General features: G+C 46.1%; 1 protein-coding gene across 3 annotated transcripts in view; it reads left to right on the top strand.

Annotated features, from left to right (window-relative positions):
• Smap2 (small ArfGAP2) overlaps positions 1–19,553 on the top strand; it is a 46,383-nt gene extending 26,830 nt beyond the window's left edge. For 2 of the 3 annotated variants that reach the window (XM_087548313.1, XM_087548314.1), the window contains 9 exons: positions 3,710–3,843; positions 6,059–6,145; positions 7,041–7,118; positions 10,824–10,910; positions 12,150–12,231; positions 13,142–13,248; positions 14,182–14,347; positions 15,177–15,493; positions 18,242–19,553. In XM_087548313.1, the coding sequence (XP_087404439.1) occupies positions 3,710–3,843; positions 6,059–6,145; positions 7,041–7,118; positions 10,824–10,910; positions 12,150–12,231; positions 13,142–13,248; positions 14,182–14,347; positions 15,177–15,493; positions 18,242–18,367 (1,184 nt within the window). In that variant the 3' untranslated portion in view covers positions 18,368–19,553. 3 annotated transcript variants of the gene reach the window in all.
• Positions 19,554–26,759: the final 7,206 nt, after the last annotated feature.

The raw sequence follows: 26,759 nt of genomic DNA, 5'->3' as shown, positions 1-26,759 counted from the left end.
CTTCTCACATACCTGCTAACCCTGGCAGCTCTGGTGGGCATGGGGTTAGTAACACGCTGCAGTAGGCTGCAGCACTTATGCAGTAACTAATGCTGTCCAGAGTGGGATAGAAGCCAGACATCACTTGCATGCTTTCCATTGCACACCGAGCCACCAGCCCTAAGGTATCAGCGTGTGCAGTTAGTATAAACACAGTTTCCCTTACTAGGTGGATACATACATCTACACTTGACGTTTGTAACTGGTCAACCAAATCTACACGCGTCTTTGTTTTCCTGTGTTCTTCATTGCATAATGACTCTGTGTCAACGTGAAGTAGTCCGTGCCTCCCGAGCCTGTGCTGGAGCTCCTGTTGGGTGTGCTTGGCAGCTCTTACCTGGTCCTTGTGCTCACAATCACCTTAGCTTGTGGCAGTTGTTACTCCTTTTGCTTCACAACTGTTGAGAACATTGTCGCATCACCTCTTTCCAAGCGTAATCTCAGGATGATGTCTCTGGACAGTTGCAGGGACACCAGATGGAGGCAGATGCTGCAAGGCCTTGCAGCAGTGGTGCCAGACACTACGGACTCAGCATCCCCATCCAAGCTGGCAGTTTGGACCATCTGTGGATGAGTGGTGGCATGTGCTGGCCTAAGGACAAGGACTGCGTGCAGAGGGTTGCAGCCAGTGGGGGCTAAGTGCTATATTTTAGATTATTTAGAAGGAAATAAAGTTGTTTAAACTTTCGTGTTTCTTGGAACACTGAATGAGTCCATTCCACTGTAGTGACCATTTTTGTATATTTTACTGTATCGTGCACATCATAAAACACATAAAATAAAATTTATTTAAAAATAAAGGGAGTGGAAGAAGACAGGTCTTGGTACACTTGGTACAGGCCTGTACTCCCACACTGCAGCGCAGAGGAGGAAGGATTACTACAAGTTTGAGGCCAACCAGAGCTACATAGTGAGATCTTGTCTCAAAATGGAAAAAAAGCAAAACAAACTGCAGTAACCCCACCCCACCCCAGCATTCTGCAGTGTTGTGCAGTGTTGGGAAGACACGTGTGGATCTGTTGACTGGCCCTTCAGTGGAGATTAATGGGAGATATGTTCTAGAATTCTCCCTCTGTATACGTTCTTATGTGCAGTTACTTACTGTTCTCCCCTCTGTTCTAGGCAAATTGAGGTAGATGTTATTCAACACATTTTGTAGATGGGGAAACTGAAGCCTGGGAAGTATAATTTTCTGAAGGTCACATTGGTAATCACTAATGGAGTTGCAGTCTTTTCTAACTTCACAGATTGTATTTTTAATAATTATACCATTTCCCCACATCTTCAGTCATGTAAATTGGGGAGAGTGTTGAGGCTTGAATCCAGTCTAGCATATTAGGCAAGTGCTTTACTACTGAGCTCCACTCCTAGCCTGTAAGTAACTTCTCTCTCTCCCTTGGTCTTTTACAGATTATGTAGTTGGTGACTGATAAGTCTAGTTGCTCAAAGCTGAAAGAGAACTCAGGTTGTAGGGCAGTGGTTGAACTTTTGCCTGGAATGCATGAGGCCATTGGTTTAGACTCAGGTCCAGGGAGGCCAGGTGAGGAAGAGAGGCTGAGTAAGGTAGAAACGAGAAGTGTCACCATTTACTGGGAAAATGTGGGGGGATGCCGGGTGGGAGAGGAGGGGAGGCTGTCGTCTGGCTGCTTATTGAAAGCTAGTTGTCTGTACTTCTGTTCTGGGCCTTTCCAGAAGACTTTAATACTGCGAGTGGCTGGAGAGCCCCCAGTGATGCTCATATTTAGATGCCTGAAGACTGCTTTCTTAGACCCAGGAAGCAGATAGCCTAATTCTCTATAGCTAACGTCTTTGCTGTTAATGTTGTTACGCTTGTTTGCTTGCTGGCTTCTTTGGTGTGTGTGTGACGGGGTCCCACGGCATGTGTAGAGACCAGAGGGCAGTTTGTAAGAGTTCATTCTCTCACTGTGCGGGTTCTGGTATTCAGCTTCTATGGCAAGTGCCTTGACCTGAGGAGTATCTCACTGGCCCCATCTTAACTATCTTGATTTCAAGACTTTTGAATCTAGAACACAGGAAAAATGCCAAAGAAGCTTGAAATATTGATATTTGGTTGGCCCCATTTAAAAATTTAAAGATCATTTGGTAGTTCTGAAAACTGTTCACAAAACAGGAGTTCAGCACCACGAGAGACCCTTCACACTGGTTTGGCTCTTTCCTTTTGCAGCTGTATGACACCCCACAACTAGAAACAAGCACATGCGCCCTTGTGTGCCTCTTAGTCTGTGGAGGACTGTGCAATCAGCTAGGAATCCAGAGAGACTGAAGATCTTTCAGAAAACCAGTGAAAAGAATAGCAATAAACCTCCAAGCAGAGAGCACCCCCTGGTGGTGACTAGGAAGACTTGCACCTCCAGCACTTCTGTATTTTGCCACTTCTGTATTTTACCTGAATCAAAATAGTATCTTTCTAATAATAATTTTGGATTCAGATTTCTAAGAGTTCCTATAAGATTCTAGTATTCGCTCATCAAGACTGCTGTCAAAATCCATAGGCTGGGCAACTTTCTTATTCCAAGCACAGGCCCTGCTAATCTCTGTAGAAAGCCAGCAGCATTGGCGTCACCTCAACGTTCTAATGCAACCTCTCATTTTGATACTGTGCTAAATATACGCCATTCGTTTCTGAGGAGTGATGGGGGAGGAGCTATGTCAGGGTTCTCAGTCAGTCTTTGGTAACTGTCATAGGAGGTTTTTTTCTATATAAAATTATGAGAAAGAGTTTGGAGATTTTTGCAGAGATGTTATTAGGGTGAGGAGAACCATCGGGGGATGGGGGATTCTATAACAGCTTTTTAAAACTGACATCTGAGATTTCCCTTTGTACCAATAAGCATTCGAGTAACCACATTATCTGGCAATTCTGAATCTAGATAATTCTGTAGTTGGGTAAAGTAGGGACATCAGCCCAGCTGAGAGGATCTTGTTAGGTTAATGTGGATGCATATTTTATAGGCCTGAGGAGAGGAGAGGATAACAGGTTTTCAATTTCAGCGTGAGCCTGGCTGGCCTGCAATGTACGTTCAGCGTGAGCCTGGCTGGCCTGCAATGTACGTATCTGTTTTCCTAGGAGGAAAGCTGAGTCCAGGTCTCTCACCTTCAGAGTGTCTTCCACTGTTGGTGTGTTGGTGTAAGGTGACAGGTTAGAGAGACTTAGATGCGGCTTTCCACCACTCTCCTGGGAGTTTTCTTCATACAAGTGACAAGTACTGTGACACGCACTTTAGCACTGATTAGATACTGAAAACCTGTCCTATGTCTGCACATTACATAGCTCCATGTATATAAGATGTCTGAAACTGACAAGTCCTAGGCAGAAAATAGACCCGTGATGGTCGGGGACTGGGAGCTAAGGGTCAGTGGGGAGCAGGGATACAGAGTGCCCGCTAGTGGGTTTGGGACTTTCGTGATAAAACTGTTCTGGATTTAGAGTGGTGGTCACCGCTCAGCGGTGTGACTGCCCTGGAAACCTCTGTACCGTACACTGCAAGTCAAACGTTGATTTACAGGAATGAGTAAAGTAAATGAGAAGGTAATTGCAGTAAAATCTCATTTGGTTTTAGCAGAAATGTTGCTTAATAACCTAAGCAGCACAGGCGAGCTGGGGCAGTCTCATAATCTGTACTTGACTGTTCTGTCTTGCTCTTCACAGGGCCGAGATGGGCCTCCTGGAACATCGGCGTGTTTATCTGCATTCGGTGTGCTGGAATCCACAGGAATCTGGGGGTGCATATATCCAGGGTAAAATCAGTGAACCTCGACCAGTGGACTCAAGAACAGATTCAGGTACAGTAAAGCTATAGCCAGCTTCTCTTGTACCCGTGTAAGAGCAGTTTCAGATTGAATGCTAAACTGATCATGAAAGTGAAGAAAAAGGAAAAGGAAAACTTATAGTTGTCAGACACATTTGTGAAATTCTAATTTTTATTTTATTTATTTATTTGGGACAGGGTCTCATGGGGTAGCTATCCCTGGTTGGCCTAGAACTCAGAGGTCTCCCTGTCTTTACCCTCTGAGTGCTAGTATTAAAAGCATGTGCTTCTATACCCAGTATATACTATATGCTATTGCTATTTTCATTGTTGTTGGGACAGGCAGGCCTCTGACTTTCTGTACTTAGCCTCCCAAGAACTGAGATTATAGGTGTGTTTTTCTATCAGATAAGATTATTATTCTTTCAAGATGGTGAGACTTCTGACATTTACAGTTACAGCACTTGTAGTTTTAGATGTAGGCAGCCATTTAAAACTAAGGAACAAAAACACCTTCTGGAGGGTATATAACTCAGTGAGGGAATGTTTGACTAGCCTGTAGGAAGTCTGCTGGGTTTGATCCCCAGCATTAAAAAGAACAAACCAAACCCTTCCAAATCACAGACTACTCGTTTTCTTCCTTGTTTTAGAGATTGAGCCAAGGCCTCACATACATGTGCCACTGAGCTGTGCTTCCAGCTTTAGCATGATGTTATGTTGCTAAAACGCATGCATACATCTAGCTTGCTGTCAGCTTGCTGGCCTGGTGGTGACACATAAACCCCATAGCCTACGGTCTGCTTTTTAGTGCAACTTCATTGTTCTTTATTTTCCTCCTATGAAACCCTTTTTGAAGGTTTTTTTTTTTCCTTCCTTTTTTGGGGGTGAGGTGGGGGTGGGATGGGGATGGGGTGGGGATAGGGGTATTAAGGAAGGAGGATCCAAAGAAAACCACTTGCTAAAGTTAATGGTAGAAATAGGGGGTTTTGTTTAATTTGTGTCACAAGAGCCTTTAGAAATGATCTCAGACTGTACTTACAGACCATTGTAGGTCTAAAATGGTGAGTGGCATTTCTTTTCTAGTTTCATTTCTATGGCTGTGATAAAACACCTTGACAAAAGCAACGTAAATGAGGAAAGAAAGGTTTATTTGGCTCACAACTCTAGGTTACAAGCCGCTGATTTGGGTAATCCAGTCAGGAATTGAACAGCTGATCACATCACACCAACAGGCAGAGCAGATCCTAGAGAGCGGTACCGCCCACAAGGGGCTAGGTCTTCCTACACCAATTAACAATGAAGACAGTTCTCCATAGTCACACCCACAGGTCAGTCAGGTCTAGATAACGCCTCCGTTGCTACGCCTTTCCCATATGATTTCAAGTTGAAAATTAAAACTAACCAGCATAGAGGTCTATTTAAATGCTAAATAGAGGGCTGGAGAGATGGCTCAGCGGTTAAGAGCACTGACTGCTCTTCCAGAGGTCCTGAGTTCAATTCCCAGCAACCACATGGTGGCTCACAACCATCTGTAATGAGATCTGATGCCCTCTTCTGGTGTATCTGAAGATAGCTACAGTGTACTTATATATAATAAATGAATAAATCTTTAAAAGAAAATAATAAATGCTAAATGGAAAATACACATTTATTGATAACAGAACTAAGTAAGTTAAATAAAATTATAAGTTTAGAAGGGCTGAGGGCGTAGCTTAGTGGTAAAACAGTTGTCTACCAGGTATAAGGCCCTGAGTTCAATTATCACTGCTAAAGAAAAGACTTGTATTAACTTGTAATTTACAGCGTCTATTAGTGCTGGCCCTGTAGAAACCTGACGGATAGCTGTAGCTACGTAGCTTGGGTTTCCAAATGATTTATTCCTGAATTATTTGTGTCTTATTAGACACATATTTCAATTAAAAACCAAACCAAACCAAACCTGTTCAGGGAATCAGAGACTATCTACTCCCAGGGAATGAGATGTCCTTTTCTGGCCTCCTCAGGTACACATGATGCACAGAGCTGTATGCTAGAAAGCAACACCCAGACAGACAGGGAAAAAAGAAAAACTTGAAGTAACTTATGGAGATGAGACGCTGTGGGGACCAAATGGGGAAGCAGGACCCACGAGTTTAAGCCTTGTTCCGCTACTCCCTGAAGCTGGCTCTTCATCTGCACAGTAGAAGGACTGGGCGAGAGGAAGGTGCTCCTGGACTCACCTCCTTTCTCTGCATTCTCTTTCATTGCAGTGCATGCAAGAGATGGGGAATGGAAAAGCAAACCGACTCTATGAAGCCTACCTTCCTGAGACCTTTCGGCGACCTCAGATAGACCCATATCCTTTCTGGAGTGAGAGCTGAGTGCAGTGTTGATGTTTGGGGAGAGCCAGGCGACCTTCAAGGCCTGAGATAAGACTGTGCCATCTCTGCATGGATTAGCCAAAGACTTCGGTTTTTCTTTCTACTGCAACCAAAACAAAAAAGTGCTTGTGTGCTGATGTTGGGACCATCATCTAGCATCAAGTAGGAAAGCTAAGGGATTAGGGCCGCAGTGACTTCACTGTGAGTGCTTACACAGAGTGACAGCTCCAACAGTTTCTGAATCTCTGGCACTATTGTTTGATGAGAAGAATGGCTTACTGTGCTCTGTTAAACCCTGGCAATTGGTAAAACTGGTACTGCTTTTTAAATATCTTGACTGGTTTATCAATATAGTTTTTCCTCCATTCCCTCAGCAGGGGCTGATAAACACAGAGCAAGCCCATCTGAAGGTGGTATTTCTCAAGGAACTTTGCAGACTACTTTTTAGGGTTTGACATGGGCCTGTTGTGTGACAGAGGTCTGTCAATCAGAGTCTGGCAGCAGGGCCTAAGCTTATTTTTGAGAGGCTTTTAGGTGCCTTTGAAGTCTGTTGATCAAGGGCCTTAAAACAGACCATTGATTTCTTCCCCAGCGTCAGCCACAGCGGTCGCTGTGTTCAGTGAAGGTTAGCCCCACTTGCTGTTGTCATTACTCTAAAGGAAAGTCAGGAAGTGGTGATTCCTGCAGTAACCTTGAAGGAGTGATTTCAAGGTTTTGGAAGGGAAACTATATATGAAGAAGCAGGAGTCCTACTCGGGGAAACCAGGCAGGGAGGAAAGGGGAGAGCATTGCCATGGGGGACAAATTGATCTTTTATATTCCCACTGATGGAGACACGTTCTTTGATTCATCCTTAATAAGTGTTTGCAGAGCTGTTGAAGGATTTATTCGAGATAAATATGAGAAGAAGAAATATATGGACCGAAGTCTGGACATCAATGTCCTTAGGGTTGGTTGTAAATCTCTAAGTTTTGTTTATACTAATAATTTACTTTTTAATCAGACCAGGGAAGAACTGAAATTTCCACTTTATAAACAAAATTCCAATGAAGTAACAAATGGTCCCAAATGGTCAGTTAATAAATGTGAAAGTAGCCTGTCATGGCAGTGCACACTTTAATGCCATCCAAGACGAGCAATCTCTGGATTTGAGGCCAGCCTGGTCTACATACCAATTTCAGGCCAGCCAAGGTTACATAGTCAGGCCCTGTCTCAAATAAATAAACAAACTACAGCTTACAGCAAACAAACAAACAAACAAACACATACATAGATGTAAAAGTAGGAAAAGCCAGTGTCAAGGCTATGATATGGAGCATGCTTTGGACCTAGCTCATGGACAGCAGGACAATCATCAGAGGATTCTTTGCCTTGATCTACACTGAGAAGTGCTACTACTTCTCAGTTCCAAATTCTTTCTTCCCTCCCTCCTCCTTTTTTGAGTTTTTGGGACAGGGTCTTACTATGTAGTTTAGCCTGGCCTCAAACTCCTGCCTCTATTTTCCAAGTCCTGGGGATATAAGTGTCTCCCACATCTGACTCCACATTCCTTCCTATTTATTTAGTTGTATCTCTGTGTGTGTGTGTGCACCTATGCACACGTACATATACAGTCAAATCTTTGTAAGTTCGGGGCCAGCCTGGTCTACAGAGCAAGTTCCAGAACAGCTGGGCACAGGGAAACCTTGTCTCAAAAAAAAAAAAAAAACAAAAAACAAAAAAAACCACCAGAAAAGCCTTCCCAGATAACAGAAGTTAAGCTAACTGGAACCGGCTGTAGATGGATATTTGACAGGGTATGAGAAGGGCAGACCCTCCTGAGTCTCAGCAGGCAAGGTGGTACAGTAGTTAGGGGAAAGGAATTCCTTGCTAACTTAAAATGAAGGTCTCCTCACCATTGTCTGGGGGGAAAAGGCTTGTCAGTTAACATAAGTGTTCCAAGAAAGAATTAACCCCAGAGAGCACCATCCAAAAGAATTTGGCAGGCCTGAGAGGTAGCTCGGCAGTCATAATGTGCTCTGTGAGAGGATGAGAGCTCAGTTCTCACCTCCACGCTGACAGCTCGCAGTAGCCTGGCACTCCAGGTCCACAGGACCCAACAGGATCCTACTCTTTAGCCTTTGTAGGCACTTTGCACTCACATGCACAGCATAACCCTTCACACATACTACACATAATTTTAAAAAAGAGTTTAGAACCAAAGCACACATATTTTATTTTATTTGTGAATAAAAGCTGTGTTCACTGCGCTGAAGTTTATGAAGTATAAAATCAAACGAGGTCAGAGGGTGCGTAGAGGGAGTGGGAAGATGGAGAAGGGCAGCCCCACCCACAAGAGTTTCCACATGGGAAAGAAATACCGAGACTTGCATTTTTTTATTTGCTATGCTAAGATGTTCTTTCATTCTCGTTAAAACAAGAATTAATCGTTATTTCAGACTCCAGCCTCATAAATAAAAAGGATAATTTTAGCAGTCAGGATGATGGCACATACCTGTAATACCAGCCTCTGGAGACTGAGGATTGCCACAAGTTTGAAATCTGCCTAGTGTCTCTCTCTCTCTCTCTCTCTCTCTCTCTCTCTCTCTCTGTGTCACACACACACAAACACAGACATGTACATGCGCTGACATGCACAGACACACATATACATACACACACACACATGCCCTGGCATGCACAGACACACATATGCATACACACATACACACACACACACACACACACACATGCCCTGGCACACACAGACACACATATGCATACACACATACACACAGACACACATGTGCTGGCACGCACAGACACACATATGCATACACACACACACATGTGCTGGCATGCACAGACACACATATGCATAAAGAAGGGAAGAACATTCATTGAATGAAAACAACTTGTTTTAAACAAGAAGTACCTGGCTCTGTTAAGAGATCACTTGGTTGGTGTGCAGTGCTAGGGATGTAACTTAAGGTGCTGTACACATTGGTAGTGTTCTGCTGAGGTATGGCCCCATCCAAATTCTGCTTCTTATTTTTGTTTGTTTGGGGTCTGCTTTGTTTTGCTTTGTTGTCATATTTGAGACAGGGTTTCATTATAAAACCCTGGGTAGTCTGAATTTACTATGTAAACCAGGCTAACCCCAAGCTCATAGAGATCTGCCTGCCTCTGCTTTTCTAGAGCTGGTATTCCAGGTGTACAATATTCCCTTCAAAGGTCTGTTTTAAAAAAAAGACAGATGCTTAACCTCAGTGTGTAAGTAGTGCTCTGCTGGGCACAATGGCGCCTGCCCATCTGTAACCCTAGCGCTTCAGATGTAAATGCAGAAGAATCGGGAGTGTAAGGTCAACCTTGGCTACGTAGTAAATTTGCAGCCAGCCTTGACTACATTAGTCTCTACTTCCAAAACCAGAGACAAAAAGGAAATAGCGTTCTGTATTCCAGTGCCACATTATACACAAAAAGACAAAGTATTGTGATGAAAAGCTATTTTTACAGGAAATATGAAAATTAAGAGGAAGAGCTCATGCTTCCTCATTGTCTCGCAGTGACTGATCTGGATGTGTTCCTTCTTCAGAGGCATAACCAAAGTCTAGCCTCCCTGCAAACCTTCTAACATGTTGTGCATGCTCTGTCTGGGTTTCTGTGATCGTTAGTACATCTCCTGCCTTCACATCCAAGAGTTGGGGTTCTACACCACCAAGCCCTTGCTGGATTGTTTCTGTCTTTTCTTTCTTTCTTTTTTAAATATATATTTTATTATTTTTATGTATATTAGTGATCTGTCTTCACATATACGAGGAGAGGAAATCAGACCCTATCACAGATGGTTGTGAGCCACCATGTGGTTACTGGAAATTGAACTCAGGACCTCTGGAAGAGCAGCCAGTGCTCTTAACCACTGAGTCCCCTTTCTCTCTGTCTCTCCTCTCCTCCCCTCCCCTCCCCCTCCCTCCTTCCTCCCCTTTCCCCCTCTGAGAAAGGGTTTCTCTGTATGGCCCTGGCTGTTTTGGAATCCATTCTGTAGCCTGTGAACTTTTTAAGTGCAGGCAAGTTGTCACTATGCCCAGCCTCTAGCTTTGTTTCCTAATTTTAAAAAAATAGAGGTAAAAAGACCAGAGTCAGGGCCCAGTGGTTAAGAGCACTTGATGCTTTTGCAGAGGATCAGAGTTCAAAAGAGCAACAAAAACTGAAAGGGATTTTCTTTTATGGGGATTGTTGTTTTGAAGGCCTTTGTTATATACCCTAGACTGGTCTCAAATTCAAAATACTCCTGCCCCAGTCTTCCAAATGATGAGATTACAGACATCCACCACCTTCCTGCCTTTAGTATTTATTTTTTGAGATCATTTGGCTTTATATAGTTATGTATAACACATAGGAGATAGAGGGTACAAATGGGTGGCAACTTTAAACTTCCCTAGATAGTAATCTGTATTACAGAGTTCAAGAGTGGTGAGCCCTTAAAATGTGAAATCTGCCTCATTCAGTTCGGAGGCTAATGAGGAAGATCAGTGCTCACACCACACACCAAGTTGGTTGAATCTCTGCATCAGAACCTCTGGTGAACTCGCTGCCCTGCCTGCATTTGGACTGTAGCTCTGAAACACTGATTGTGCTAATGCTAAGATATCACTGTCCTGCTCAATCACTTTAGAAAGAGAAGGATGATAAGTGGAAACGAGGAAGTGAGCCTGCTCCAGAGAAAAAGATGGAACCCGTTGTCTTTGAGAAAGTAAAAATGGTAAGTGGGGGCTTCTCACCGTGTGGGTGCTCCCATGCCCACATATCTGGGAGGAGGACAGTGGTGGGAGGCTTCATGGCAGTGAGTGGGTCTGAAACCATATTGCACTGTTGCTCTGGGACTAAAGGCCCACGTTTAGAGAGCACCGATTGCTTGCCCATTGCCAGTTGCTGTCTAATGTGCTCTGTTGCTCTTCTTGCTCTTACTCTGTAGCACCCCCTGCTCCCTTCTCTTTCCCTTTCTACCCCATCTCTCCCTTTCCTCTCCTTCTATCCTTCCTTTTTTGTATTTTATTATTATTTTTTAATGAGAGAGGTTTTCACTATGTAGCCCTGGAACTCATTCTATAGTCCGGCTAGCCTTGAACTCAGAGACTTCCACATGCTGAAGTCAGGAGTGTGCCACACTACATCTGGCTTATAGCTCTTCTCTGTGACAGGAGGTGAGATGGAAGTGTGGGAGCGTTCTTTCCCTTCTCAGCAGGGTACATGTCCCAGCAGTGCCAAGCGATCCTTCTAAGCAGATGTTCCCTCTGTGTTAGCCTTCATCAGACTTCTTACTTTATTTCCCTGTTGCAGGCTGAAGTAGTCCACAAGTCAGGTCATGCCCCCTTTCCCGTGGCACACACTATGGCCGTATAGTAGATTCTCTAGGGGCTTATGATCATAAGAGAAAAGATTTTCAATTTTTTTATTTTCTAAAGGCTTGTTTATTTTTATGTATGTGAATGCATGTGTATATGTGCACCACATGTGTGCCTGGTGCCTGCAGAGACCAGAAGAAGGGATTGTGTCCCCCTAGACTTCAAGATCAGCCTGTGTTCTTAACCACTGAGCCATCTCACCCTTCTCAAGAGACAGTTTTACACTATTGCTTAAGGAAAAATCTTGTACATCACTGAATCTCATCTGTGAAACCAGCCCATTCTGATTAAGGCAGAGTAGTCAGACCTCTTTAAAGTGATCTTTAGAATAAACTGAAAGGTGTCGAGTTCCCACATACTGAGGTCAGGCCCCTCTAAAAAGCTAAACAAGCCAACGAGGGCACTGTTTACCAGGGCTCTGCTTCTCACATTCCGTTCATGCACTCATGCTTCCTGGCACTTCCTGAGTCTTGTTTCTTTAGTGACTGTCTTTGACAGACAGCCACACCACAAGAATACCTGTGGCTTTACAGTGGTGGGGGTGGGGGTGTCAAGAACAGCCACTTGCTCTTTTTTATAACATTTTTTCATCTTAGCCACAGAAAAAAGAAGACGCACAGCTACCTCGGAAAAGCTCCCCGAAATCCGCAGCCCCTGTCATGGACTTGTTGGGCCTTGGTAAGAATTAGGCTTTTCAACTCTTGTATTCTTGCAAATTCAGTGAATTCTCAACCACTCTAGGAAGCCTGGGAGTCAAGGCCTATGTTTGTGTTCACTGAAGTCACTTGCTCGTGTCCTTCCTGTTTATTTCTGAACAGTTACTCAGTGTTCACTGGGGCTTTTTCAGAGCAACAGCTCAGTGCAGTGGCTGAGAGAGCATGGCCTTTGCAGCAGTCCCCACAGTGCCACTTACAGTCAGGGATCCCGGACAGGTTGTGTAACCTTTGAATGTCGTGTGCAGAACTATTGGCTGTTGTTACTCAGTGTCTGCTTGAGATGCTGTGGTCACCTCTGCGGTTCCTGGCCTTCAGTTTCATACCAAGCCCTCAGTAGAAGTCGGCAATTCCATGAAACAACACCTCTGAGCCTTTTGCCGCTCTCCTATGCTCAGCTACAGCCACTGCTCCTGTGCAGCCATTTTCTAAAGTGGGCGTTACCGTGCAGTTCTCCCTTGGTGGTTCTGATTCTGCCTCTTGTAAGGAGAAAGCTGTTCTGTTTCACAGCATTGATGGTTGGTTGTACCATCTGGTCTCTGCTGCTGATTCAGGTTGTTGACTACCAGGGCTCCAATTTCGCACCCCATTTATCTCTGCAAGTGAGTCCTGCACACCTGTCCTTCTAGTAGCCAGGAGGAAACCAGCCACTCAGCTGAGCCCTGATGTGGCCCTCAGGCCTGAGTTTCTGGAGCCCTCTGACAGCAAGCTGTAACCTACTCCAAAGCCCTGGTAGGAATGTGGGGTGAGGCTTCTGTTTAAAAACCCTATCCAGGCTCACTGGGCCGAGACCAGATGGAGCCTGTGTGGTCTTGTCTCACATAGAGGACAGGTCTTCATGTCTGGGCTGTGTTTAATTTTGCTTTTCTTCCCAGATGCTCCTGTGGCCTGCTCTATTGCAAACAGTAAGACCAGCAATGCCCTAGAAAAGGATCTAGATCTTTTGGCCTCTGTTCCATCCCCTTCTTCAGTTTCCAGAAAGGTAAGCCTTCTGTATGCCTCAGAATTAAAGAGGATTCCAGAAAAGTTGATAGTGAATCACAGAATCAGGTCTGCTTCCTTGGTAGGGCTGAACTTTTGTTTCTCTTGATTTTTCTCTTTGGCATTGTGTTACCTTGTTACAGCCCAAGATTACTGCTTCATTCTATTTTGTCTGTTGTCCTCAAAGAGTGACTATTTGAATGGGCCAGTGTCACAGGGCTGTCATATTGTTAAGGCTGATACTTGAGGTGAACTGCTTGGTCAGACCCACTCCCAAGGTGTTGTGGGTGTGGAAGACTTGAATATCACTTGCTCTTATTTGAGGAATGTCCCAGAAATAGTGTCTGTGTTATTTTGTATATTTTGTTCATACTTTCATATTTCCACGAGAATTCTACAAAATGGATATTTTTCAGATGAGGAACACTTAGCTATGGAAGTTGTTTCTGGAATATTTCTTAGGCAACTATCTTCAGTCTGTGCACTGACTAAACTCAGTTCTCCATGCTGCATCATTTTGGGGTTATTTTTATTTTGTTTTCCTTATCAAGTCACATTGTTTCTTTGTTTTGTTAAAGAACAAAGCTTTGTACCAGAGCTTAACTCGAAAGGCTTATCTGCTCTTTTTATGATAAAATTTTCAGGAAGATGCTGACTTAACATGAGCCATAAATTCTTTTCTTTCTTTTTCTACTCCCCTATCCTTCAGTGTTTCATACTTTAACAGTGTTCTGCAGGTTAACCTAGATCTCACTGTGTAGCCCAAGTGTCCTCAGACTCGCAGCTGGCCTCCTGCCTCAGTCTCCAAGGTCATGAGCTACCACAGCTGGCTCATGAGCCATGAATTCTTATCAGAAGTGTTAGAAGCAGAGAAAGGGGAAGGGTTCTCCCCCAGAGGACCAGTCTAATTGTCCTGCTGCCTTCTGTGCACTAGGCTGTAGGTTCCATGCCAACTGCCGGGAGTGCTGGTTCTGTCCCTGAAAACCTGAACCTATTTCCAGAGCCGGGGAGCAAGTCAGAAGAAACAGGCAAGAAACAGCTCTCCAAGGACTCCATCCTGTCACTGTATGGATCCCAGACGCCTCAAATGCCTGCCCAAGGTAGAGTCTCTAAGGTTTAGACCTGCTCCAGGGAGAGACTTGAGAGCAAACGTGCAAGAATTATTTATTGTGTTGGAATTTTACTCAACCGTACAGAAAAATGAAATTTGAAAACAATGTATAGAAGTGGAAATATTATGTTAAGTGAGATAACCCAGGCTAAGAAATACACATACCACAGGTATAATTTTACTCTCACATAGGTAAACGTGCAAAAATTATGGTTAGAATCCATATATAAGACAGCACTTGTGGCTAGAGTCCAGTAAAACAGAAGGGGCCCAGGAGAGGGGGGGAGGTTCTAAGAGAAGAGAGGGGAGGCTGTACCAGGAGTGACATGGGAACGGAGGGGGGAGGCACAGGGCACAGCAGGGATCCAGAGAGTGTATGGGGGGACGGGAATCAACCAAAAGTAAGTGTTTATAACAAATGCTGTAAAGAAACATGTTCCACTGCATGCTAATTTATAAAAGAAATTGTTTTGTTATGACAAGGACTAGTTAACTCTGAGGTCAAGCACATCATGTATAAAACAAACTTGAATATGACATTGCCGAAGAGGCTGCAAATATATATATATATCTGCAGATGGATATAATGCCATCAGTTCGAGGTCAGGGTCAGCCTCTGAACGGTAACACCTAGATCAGAGTGAGGCCAGTGAGAACCACAGAAAGTCTTGTAGGAATGTCTCCTGCTGCCCTGCTGTGGAGACCAGGGTTCCAAGTTGAATGACGGGAGAACTTCTTCCTGGAAAGGAACAGGTTGAAGTATCTGGGCTAACTTTGTCTTTTCCTCTTACAGACCCTTATGTGTGTTTTCTTGGCAGCAATGTTCATGGCTCCTGCTCAGATGGCATATCCCACAGCGTACCCCAGCTTCCCTGGGGTTACACCACCTAACAGCATCATGGGGAGCATGATGCCCCCACCAGTCGGCATGGTAGCTCACCCAGGAGCCTCTGGAATGGTCACCCCCATGGCCATGCCCGCAGGCTATATGGGGGGCATGCAGGCTTCCATGGCGGGCGTGCCGAGCGGGATGATGACCACTCAGCAGGCCGGCTACATGGCGAGCATGGCAGCCATGCCCCAGACTGTGTACGGCGTTCAGCCAGCTCAGCAACTGCAGTGGAACCTCACTCAGGTAAGCAGCCTCATTGTACCTGGGACGAGGCTTCAGAGCTGTCCTCAGTGTCTGACCTGGCGCCACTCCTTTACCCCTCAAAGCTTTTTTATACAGACAAGCTAATGCCAGAGGCATACCTTGTTTTTATTTCCCTGGAAGGCCTGGCTGAAGTTAAGGATTCCTGAGTTTCTATAGGAACTAAGTCTGAGTCTCTCTACAACTTCCCCAAAACAAAATCAAACCTCTACAGACAAGCAAGGGGTACAAATAAAACCACTATTGCAGGCTTCAGTGTTGGGGTAAATTTTAAGAAATATGAAATGAGACACCAAGCCATGCTATCACTGGCACTGTCAGGCCACATGGCATCAGCAAGGTGTTCTCATCTCACTCAGCCAGACTCGGCAGACTCTCTGGCCTAGGGCAATCAGAGCATCTCCATAGCCCTGCGTCAATCTCGGGCATGGCAGCCCTATCAGCAGCCATCCATTTAATTCCCAAGGCTGGCGGCTGCCACACCAGTCCCATATAGAGACCGCCTATCGTGAGGCTCTCTTGCTGTGGACTTTGCTCACATTCCCAGCAACCCAGTAAAATCAAAACTCTAGAAACTTGTAATTTATCAATCAGATTTATATCAGTAAATTCTCACTCCACAAAATGTCTACACAATAAACTCAGAGCCAATTGATATTGATATAAACTGCCCACCTAGATAAGACAATTTGTCTTGTAATAATCCATCTCTTATAAGATACTCATAGTTACCTGTGGCTATTTAAAGCCACATGGGGTGGGTCATCCTTCTCCTCCTCCATCTTCTCCTCTCCTCCTCTCTCTCTGCTGCCTTTCAAAAACTCTGCCCCTGCCTTTCTTTTTCACTGCCCAATCACAGGCCTTACCTTGTCTCGTGCCCGCCCTCACCTGCATGTAGACATCAACCCACACTTCAGTAACATGGTATTAGGCCCAGGAGCATCCTACACCACTGAGGTAGCACCACAGAAGAAACTGCAAAAAGAAGACAGGGGGTAAGGGCCTAGAGGTGACTGACCCAGAAAGAGAAAGGCCCACCCTGGTGGAGGCCTACCTGGAGTAGCCCAAAGGCATGGCAGAGCAGAGCTCTGGTTAACCGGGGCCTCGCAGACATGGAACCTGAAAGAAAACACACGTGTCTAGGTTGGTAACTTGGAAAGGCAAGAGTGGGGGGGCAAGTATGAGGTAGGAGGAGGAAAGCCTTTTTGTTTTGGTTTCTTTCTTTTATTTCAAGACAGGGCTTCTCTGTGTATCCTGGCTGTCCTAGAACTCACACTGTAGACCAGACTCATACATACAGAGATCTGCTTGCCTCTGCCTCCCCAGTGGTGGGATTAGAGGCGTGCTCTATGCCTGCCCAACAGGAAGATCCATTTTATGATATTTGGAGAACTGATGCACAGCAGCCAACTTTAACTCTTGGGAACCTTTTTGACTTAAAAACAAGAACATTCCCTGACGGGGCCACCTCCGTACATCTCCCCTTATACAAGCCTGTGGGTCACACATTAAACAAGAAGTCAACACCCGGGGCTGGGGATTTAGCTCAGTGGTAGAGCGCTTACCTAGGAAGCGCAAGGCCCTGGGTTCGGTCCCCAGCTCCGAAAAAAAAGAACCAAAAAAAAAAAAAAAAAAGAAGTCAACACCCAGGCTGACATGAGAGGAAAGGACTGAGACGGAAGTGTGGACTGCGGCAGCACTGTGACATTTCTTGGGTATGCTACCTACCGTGTGGTTTTGGGAAAGTGTTCATTCTCATGAGGTCTCCTGACTTCCAGGGGTGAGTGGTGTGACGCCTGCAGTAAGGTTTAGTATATACACACATGCATATATATACACACATATATATATATATATATATACACACATATATATATATATATATATACATATATACACACACACACACACACACACACACACACACACATACATATGGATGTGTACACAAACAAATCAGGGAAAGTTTTAACAGCTCGTAAATTTAAAGATGAAACATGGATTTTGTTGTATTATTTTTCCAATTTTTACCTAATTTTCAACTTTAAGGAAAACTGAAATCTTTTGAAAAGTTGATGGGAGAACAAGAGTTCGTTTATATAGCAAACACACTGTGCTCAGGGGACTTAAGATTGTCAGTCTGTCTTTCAATCTCATTACAAGGAAGTCCCTGCTGGCCAGCGTAATAGCACATGTCCCCAATCCTAGTTCTCTGTGCTGCTCCTAGTGCCTGCCACTCATGTGGCAGAGCTGGATAATCACTGCAAGTCTGGTCTACAAGGTGAGTCCAGGCCAGTCAGTAAGGCACAGGGAGACCCTGTCTTAACCAAACAGCACAAAGGAGCTGCTGTCCCACTCAGGCTGCACTCTCCAGCCTCTCTGGCTGTCATAAATGGAAGATGCAGGCTATTGCCCCTGTTCTTCCTTCGTTTATTCAGTAGGAGGCCCATCGCCCCAGCTTCCCAAACAAGCACTGACACGGGCAGTGATGCCCTCTGCTGGCGATGAGGCGGAGTACGGTAGCAAGAGTCTGTCTCTGGGCTCTTCAGGGCAAGGCTGTGGCCAGCTGACAGCAGTTCCTTCAGTGAGGCTCTGAGGAGAGGGCCTGGAAAAGAGAAGTTCGCTGGACTCAGGAGTCCTTCTTACCTCCCACAAACAGAAGGACTCCTCCCTGCTCTGTTCACTGACTAAGGTCCGTGGCCTAATCTGAGAAATCCCTGTCCTTTTCAGATGACCCAGCAGATGGCTGGGATGAACTTCTACGGAGCCAACGGCATGATGAGCTATGGACAGTCAATGGGCGGTGGAAATGGCCAGGCAGCCAATCAGACTCTCAGTCCTCAGATGTGGAAATAAAAGCAAAGCACCTGTATGGCTGCCACTCTCTTCGGCCCTTGCTTTCCTCCCTCCTCTTCTTTCCCAGCCCTCCCCTTCCCTTTTTCCTACCTCTCTCTGTTTGGTTTAGAAATTGATCATAAGTCATATGCGGTTTGGCATTCTGCCTAGTCCATCCCTTCCCAGCGTCATAGACCTCTCTCTTGCTTTATGTTGTCCCCTGACTGTCCGGATCTCCTCCCACCCGACCCCGACCCCGACCCTCCCAGCACCAGCACCTTAGGATTATTGGCAGAAGAGGGCACATGAACTGCAGGAGAACATATACACTGCTCAGTATCTCCCCTTGAGGTTGAGCCTCCTCAGACCCTCAGAAAGGTCTGTTAAGAATGAGTGCTTGGCAGAGTGGAGAGTAGAAAAGGTCTTCATTTGTTATAAGCGGTTTCTAAGCTCTGAGAGTTTTGCTTGAAGAGGGAGCCATCATGTTCCCAGCCTTTCAGGAATGAAGGAAATCCTGCAGTCAGACAGTCCTGTGTCTTGGGTCAGTCTGGCCCTGGCCCTGGAGTGAGGCCAGCCTTTCCTATGAAGATGGGCAGAAATATCAGTCCACTCACTCTGAGTGCTGCAGGATCTGGAGCTGCTTCAGTCGTCAGCCTTTATTAGCACCAGAGACTCCACGAATGTCCCCCACAGACACACACACATCTCCCCTCCCCGCCTTCTGCCTACCTTGAGCCAGATCTGGCCCTGTGGCTAGAAGAGCAGCCCCTCAGAGGAAACGCAGAGCTCAACTGCTTGTGTGCGTGTTGATGTGTGGATCCCACATGCCACCTCCCCATCTGCTCTGGGTGTGTTTTTGTTTTTATAGTTCTAGGTTTACAGCAGAGAGGAGTTAATTTATCAGCAGCCTAAACTGTTGCCAGGTTGTCCTACAGTTTAAAACTTGCCGTCTCATTGGTAGGTCCCTTCTCTTTTCCCTTTCCCATCTGCCAGTCTCTGTGCCCTCGTGTCTGAGTGCTGATGCCCACCTTCTCCAGGTGTAAGAGGCAGAGGGCCTGGACAGCTTTCTCTCGGCCGTTGTTCACTCCACTTGAAAATTCAAACAAGAAAACTTTGCTTCAGAGATGTCATGTGTGGGAACCACAGCGCCTGGTTGCCTTTCTCCTGTGTATGTGTAAACTCCTTAATAAATATTGCAGGGAAGGACCATTTTGCTCGACTGTCACTGTGTCACTCTTGCAAGACAGTGAGACACACATAGGATCTCTGCTTTCCAAGAGCAGCTTCTGCCTTTACTTGCGCATCTTAAAGAATTGCGTTCTTAGTACCAAGGGCAGGCCAGTCCAGGACATAGAAAGGAGACCTTTCTTCAGTGATAGTGGGAGCAGTGAGCTAAGGGGCCTGGGTAATGGAACATTAGGATATGGAGGTTTTCCCTGGAGATGGAAAAGCTGAGACCCAGAGAAAGAACACCCTTCTTTGGCAGAGACAATAGTAGACTCCAAGACTGCTCTGTGAACACTTTGTGCTTTCTCTGTACCCAGAGCAAATAGTTTAAACCCTCACTAGCAAGGTCACAGTAGCTCCCTTTGGTTGCCTGATTAAAGGTGACCCAGCCCTCTCTAAGCAGAGAAACCTAGGATGAGGTGAACTCCATCGGGAAACAGGGATGGTGCTCTGCTTGGCTAGGTGGGGAGGGTAAATGCAGAGGACAAGGCCTGCAGTGCATTCCTTCCTCCAGTTGACACCCTTCCTGCTCTCACAGAGGGTACCATGCTCTCTTTCTTGCACTCACAGAGGGTACCGTGCTCCCTCCCTGCCCTCACAGATGGAACCTTGCCTTCCTGCTCTCACAGAGGGTACCGTGCTCCCCTCCTGCTCTCACAGAGGGTACAGTGCTCCCCTCCTGCTCTCACAGAGGGTACCGTGCTCCCCTCCTGCTCTCACAGAGGGTACAGTGCTCCCCTCCTGCTCTCACAGAGGGTACCGTGCTCCCCTCCTGCTCTCACAGAGGGTACCGTGCTCCCCTCCTGCTCTCACAGAGGGTACAGTGCTCCCCTCCTGCTCTCACAGAGGGTACTGTGCTCCCCTCCTGCTCTCACAGAGGGTACAGTGCTCCCCTCCTGCTCTCACAGAGGGTACTGTGCTCCCCTCCTGCTCTCACAGAGGGTACCGTGCTCCCTCCCTGCTCTCACAGATGGAACCTTGCCTTTCTGTTCTCACAGAGGGTACCGTGCTCCCTCCCTGCTCTCACAGAGGGTACAGTGCTCCCCTCCTGCTCTCACAGAGGGTACTGTGCTCCCCTCCTGCTCTCACAGAGGGTACTGTGCTCCCCTCCTGCTCTCACAGAGGGTACCGTGCTCCCTCCCTGCTCTCACAGAGGGTACTGTGCTCCCCTCCTGCTCTCACAGAGGGTACAGTGCTCCCCTCCTGCTCTCACAGAGGGTACCGTGCTCCCCTCCTGCTCTCACAGAGGGTACCGTGCTCCCCTCCTGCTCTCACAGAGGGTACCGTGCTCCCCTCCTGCTCTCACAGAGGGTACCGTGCTCCCCTCCTGCTCTCACAGAGGGTACCGTGCTCCCCTCCTGCTCTCACAGAGGGTACCGTGCTCCCCTCCTGCTCTCACAGAGGGTACCGTGCTCCCCTCCTGCTCTCACAGAGGGTACCGTGCTCCCCTCCTGCTCTCACAGAGGGTACAGTGCTCCATCCCTGCTCTCACAGAGGGTACTGTGCTCCCCTCCTGCTCTCACAGAGGGTACAGTGCTCCCCTCCTGCTCTCACAGAGGGTACTGTGCTCCCCTCCTGCTCTCACAGAGGGTACCGTGCTCCCTCCCTGCTCTCACAGATGGAACCTTGCCTTTCTGTTCTCACAGAGGGTACCGTGCTCCCTCCCTGCTCTCACAGAGGGTACCGTGCTCCCCTCCTGCTCTCACAGAGGGTACCGTGCTCCCCTCCTGCTCTCACAGAGGGTACCGTGCTCCCCTCCTGCTCTCACAGAGGGTACCGTGCTCCCCTCCTGCTCTCACAGAGGGTACCGTGCTCCCCTCCTGCTCTCACAGAGGGTACCGTGCTCCCCTCCTGCTCTCACAGAGGGTACCGTGCTCCCCTCCTGCTCTCACAGAGGGTACCGTGCTCCCCTCCTGCTCTCACAGAGGGTACCGTGCTCCCCTCCTGCTCTCACAGAGGGTACCGTGCTCCCCTCCTGCTCTCACAGAGGGTACCGTGCTCTCCTCCTGCTCTCACAGAGGGTACCGTGCTCCCTTCCCTTCCCATCTTCCACCTTCACTGTCCCTTCATTAGAGCACACAGTTGAATAGCTAGTGTAAATGAAGGGATAGTACAGTAGCCACTCACAGCAAGGCTACACTGGTACCCGTATCATTGTTAACTAGGATTCCAACAACTTCTTATCCCTAGAGGTCTCAGTATAAAACGGAGCCAATCGTAGTCTTAAGACAAAGTAATTCCTGTGGTGCATTTAACACAATATAGGGCAATTAGCAAGCGTTCCAATGTCAGTAAGAATTATGTGCCAGACTTGTGTTAGACATTATTTCATCCAACACATATTTAATGTGTAAACATTATGCCAGAAACTGTCTGAGGCAGTAGAGACAGCACGGTAAGCAACTACTGTAGTTGTGTGTGGGTATTTTGGTAGGAAAGAGGGACAATTAACAAATTAATTTCAGAGAATATTAAGGTAAGAAGATAGTGAGCATGAGGACCTGGGGAAGGATATCAGAGGCAGTTATGTTTTAACAGACATGAATAAACTACCAGTGTGGCAGACAGAAGAGTAAAGCAGTTGTACTTGGGTATTGGAAATGAGCTGGCTGGAGACATGAGTTTGGGAGGTGTCAGGATGGATAGGTTCGTCTTGGAGGTGGCATTAAGAGAGGAGGGCCGAGTCTTGGGACCCGCTAGATTTTAGGACTTAAAGTGGGGAAATGTCATCATCCCTGATCTTAAGCTTTGGGTAACACGTTTATAATTGCTGGTACAATGGGTTATGAGCTGGTGTCAGGGTGCCATCGGGAACTCCTCCTAAGAAGAGTGAGTCTTAGAGAAGTAGCAGTTAGCCAGTGGTTAGAGGAAAGGGGGGAATTTTCCAGATAGCACCGTGTAAACAAAGACGATTTGGAGAAGGGAGAGCAGATGGAGAGTCCTGCGGTGTAAGTGGGTCTACAGCGTGAGATGAGACAGGAGCTGGCCAGGTCACAGGAAAGCGTCCCAGATCCCGGGGGCAGTTCACCCTCAAGTGTGAACCGCAGATGTCATGTTCCCACTTGAGTTGTAGATAAAGCTTGCTCTTGTACCATGGGAATAACGTGTCTGAGGACGCGAGATGAAAGCCACGGGGCCAGAAGATGGTAAAGCTGGACTAGGACCCTGGAATGGATTAGGGGAGAATGGACTGATTCAAGGCAGCAGCTTATGCCTGATGAGGCACTGAGGACGATTCGCTGTCCCTAGAAATCCTCATTGTGTCTAGACTCTAATAGCAGTAGTGGAGTGCCAGAAAGCCCTATAGGAGAAAGTTTCCATGGCTTTCTAGGCTTTCTAGGCTAACTTTACAGTAGAATCCATTTTAAAAATATATAATAATATCCATGGAATACCACTTGGGAAAAGCAACCAGAAAAATACAACAGGAGATAAAGCTGGGAGGTCAGCCATGTCTAGGAAGTGGGACAGAGAGAAAGAAATGAAAGAAATCTGAGTTTCTGGGGCATGCCAAAAAATTGAGAGTTAGCCCTGTGGAAGGAGTGGATGGGATCAGAGAAGTGTGGGCTACAAGAAGAACCCTGGAGGACATAATTCATGGAGCTGAAGATGCGAGCCCGAGCATCCTTAGGGACAAGCATATTGAGATGGAGCGATCACGGGTGTCAAGTCAGGAGGGAAGCTCAGTGGACAGAATGAGAAGGGAACGGCAGTCAGACTCAGCATTTGACAGCGTGCACCAAAGTTCATGGGATGGTAGGGCTGGAAACCTACCAGTGTGGGCTGAGGACTACACCAAAATATGTTTAAAGAAACAGGCTACGTCATGTTAAATGTGCATAGTGAATTTCTAGCGTTGTTTGTAAGAAATAAGGTCTGAGTTTCAAACCAATGAAGGAAAAAGCCAATAACAACTGTCTGCCTCACTCTCAGGAACAAACAAGGTAAGAATATTTTGTGATTTGCTTTTTTAGTTATGACTTTAAATGTCATGAAGAAGCAGAAGGACCCTGGTGTCCTTAACACGAAGAAGCTGGACCTCAACAGTGAGAGGCTGCTAAGTTTCCAGGTTTCTCAGGCTAGCTGGCAACTTAGCTAGAGCATGCCATGTCCTTCCTCCAGGCATCTGAGGAGTAGCTTCTCTCAATAAATAAACAATGAGGAAATGTATATTTATTTATATCTGTGTATTTACATGTCTTAGTTGGGGTTTTACTGCTGTGAACAGACACTGTGACCAAGGCAACATTTCATTGGGGCTGACTTACGGGTTCAGAGATTCAGTTCAGTATCGTCAAGGCAGGAACATGGCAGCATCCAGGCAGGCATGATACCAGCAGAGCTGAGAGTTCTATATCTTAATGTGAAGGCTGCTAGTGGAAGACTTACTTCCAGGTAGCTATGTTGAGGGTCTTAAGCCTACTCCAACAAGGCCACACCTCCTAATGGTTCCACTCCCTGGGCCAAGCATATACAAATCATCACAATACACATCTCTGTGTGTATACATGTATACACACACACACACACACACACACACACACACACACACACACACAGACCAAGCACGTGATAAAGGCACTGTATATATGAAGAAATCATTCCAAATAGGAAAAAAAAAAAAACCAAAAACAAAAACAAGCAAAATCTGGTGGTGGTCATAGGCCTGTAATTGCAGCTACTCCAGAGACTGAGGCAGGAGGATTTCATGGTCAGGGCCTGTTTTAGTTACAGAGTGAGTTCAAGCCCAGAGCATTAGGGATATAGCTTAGTACTTACTGAGCAGACATGAGGCCCTAGATTCCATTCCAGTATCAGAAATGGGGAGATACACACACACACACACACACACACACACACACACACACACACACACGCATGCTCCTACCTGCATGGACATGGACACCTTAAGGAATAACCAAATTTACCAGCATAGCCATATGAAGAAATGTCCAGCCTTACTAGAAGTTGGGGAAATAGAAAGGAAACCCATAGCAAGGTATCTCTAAATGGGGCACAAGCCTCCAATCCCTGGAGAAAGGCAGAAAAATATCTGTGATTTCAAGCTAGCCCAGTCCACAGAGTTCCACGTGGGCTGTCTATGTTCCTCTCAGTCTCTGCCTCTTTCTCATGTGTGTGGGTGTGGTATATTCCAGAATGACTAAATGAAAAAAATCCAATCCCAAGTGTTAGACTGTGGAGCAACCATAATGGGTGGGGGTGTAAGCTGATCCAAGTTCTTGAGAGAGTGCTTTAGTGCTAGCCTAAGTTAAGATCACTAATGGGCAACAAATCTGCCCCAGGTGGATACCAGATAGAGATGCCTGTGTTTGAACATGAGAAGCATAAAAGTGTTCAGGAAAGCATTATTCATAATCTCCCCAAGCTAGAAACAATCTAAATGTTCACTAGCAGAAAAGCGGGTAACTAAGTCACGGCATACCCATGCAGGAGGTTAGTGGAGAGAATGGGAGTTATCGCAGCATAGTCACTTGTGATTACGTGCAGGAAGCTCGCAGAGTGCTGAGCGCAGCGTTCCCTGTGTCATCTGAAAGAGTGTCGCACTCCTAGATACCTGAGTGTATACCTCCTAAGAGTGAGATCCCGTGCAGTTTGTAATTTCATGCCACCTAAGGCCAGGCAGTGAAGCCCAGAGTGGCCTTGACCTTGAAATCCTACTGCTTCAGCATCCCGAGTGCTCTGATTACAAGGTTGTGCCAGCACAGTGCATGGCTCCTTTTCCTTTTAAACTGAGACCCAACCCTACATTTATGAACTGCATTTTGTTATCATACCTATTTGTTTTCTTTTAGTTGGTATCTATAGCTTTTCAGTACATTGGCTTTTTGAAGGGTTCGGTCAATTATTGGTAGGAATTTTTTTTTTTTAACCATTTGAGAAACTAGAAATTAGGCTAGTGAGATGGTTCATTGAGTTAGGCAATTGCTGCCAAGCCTGATGACCTGAGTTCAAACCACAGACCCACGTGGTGGGAGGAGAGACTCTACTCCAAGTTGTCCTCTGATCTCCTTCAAATTCATGCCCCTGGCTTATGTGCACCAACACACAAACACATGAGCACACGTGCACACATGCGTGCATGTACACATACATGTATGTATGCACACACATACACAAACACACACACACAAGCAAATAAGGTCTTTTTTTTTTTTTTTTTTGGTTCTTTTTTTCGGAGCTGGGGACCGAACCCAGGGCCTTGCGCTTCCTAGGCAAGCGCTCTGCCACTGAGCCAAATCCCCAGCCCAAATAAGGTCTTTTTAAAGGGAAGAAAGAAACAAGAAGTTAAGTCTTGAGATTTGAAGGAGGCTTGTCTGCTGTTGTGGAAAATGGTGGGTTTATATAAAGTACTGGGGCTATTTACACAAGAGGAGAAGCATATCTACAGTCTGGTGACATTTAGTCACATGGACACACCTACTGTAGATTTGGGGTTTAAGGTATTAAACCTAGTATCTGGATTTTTTAAATTTTTTTTTACACTCCAGATCTTTCTCTCTTTTTTCTTTTCTTTTCTTTTCTTTCTTTCTTTTTCTTTTTTTTTTCCAGAGCTGGGGACCGAACCCACAGCCTTGTGCTTGCTAGGCAAGCACTCTACCACTGAGCTAAATCCCCAACCCTACACTCCAGATTTTATCCCCCTCCCTGTCCACCCTCTGACTGTTCCACATCCCATACCTCCTCCCTCAACCGCCACCAAGCTGGGCCTTTTTAAAAAATAAATTTTATTTACTTTGTTGTCTGGGTATTTCGTCTGCATCTGTACCTGTGCACCATATGTGGTGCCATGGAAGCCAAAAGAGGGCACTGGATCCCCTGGAACTGGTCAAATCTGGGTCCTCTGGAAGACCCAGCCTTTTAAAAAGTGCTGTAGTGGGTTGGGGATTTAGCTCAGTGGTAGAGCGCTTGCCTAGCAAGCGCAAGGCCCTGGGTTCGGTCCCCAGCTCCGAAAAAAAAGAAAAAAGAAAAAAAAGTGCTGTAGTATCTAATTACAGCATTTCTGCATTCCCTTCCATCCCTCCAAATGGTCATGTTTTAATAGGCAAAGCTCAACATATATTGGCTTAATCTGAAACTAGGATGACAGACATTGCTCTTTATATACAGAAAAGTATATCAAAAACATGGGATCAGTCACTAAATACATTATTTCTTTCTGTCACCC

Source organism: Rattus norvegicus, chromosome 5 (assembly GCF_021556685.1).
Source record: "Rattus norvegicus strain SHRSP/BbbUtx chromosome 5, alternate assembly SHRSP_T2T, whole genome shotgun sequence".
Classification (NCBI taxonomy): domain Eukaryota; kingdom Metazoa; phylum Chordata; class Mammalia; order Rodentia; family Muridae; genus Rattus; species Rattus norvegicus.
Note: the sequence above shows the minus strand (reverse complement) of the source record. Positions and strands in the feature narration are given on the sequence as shown.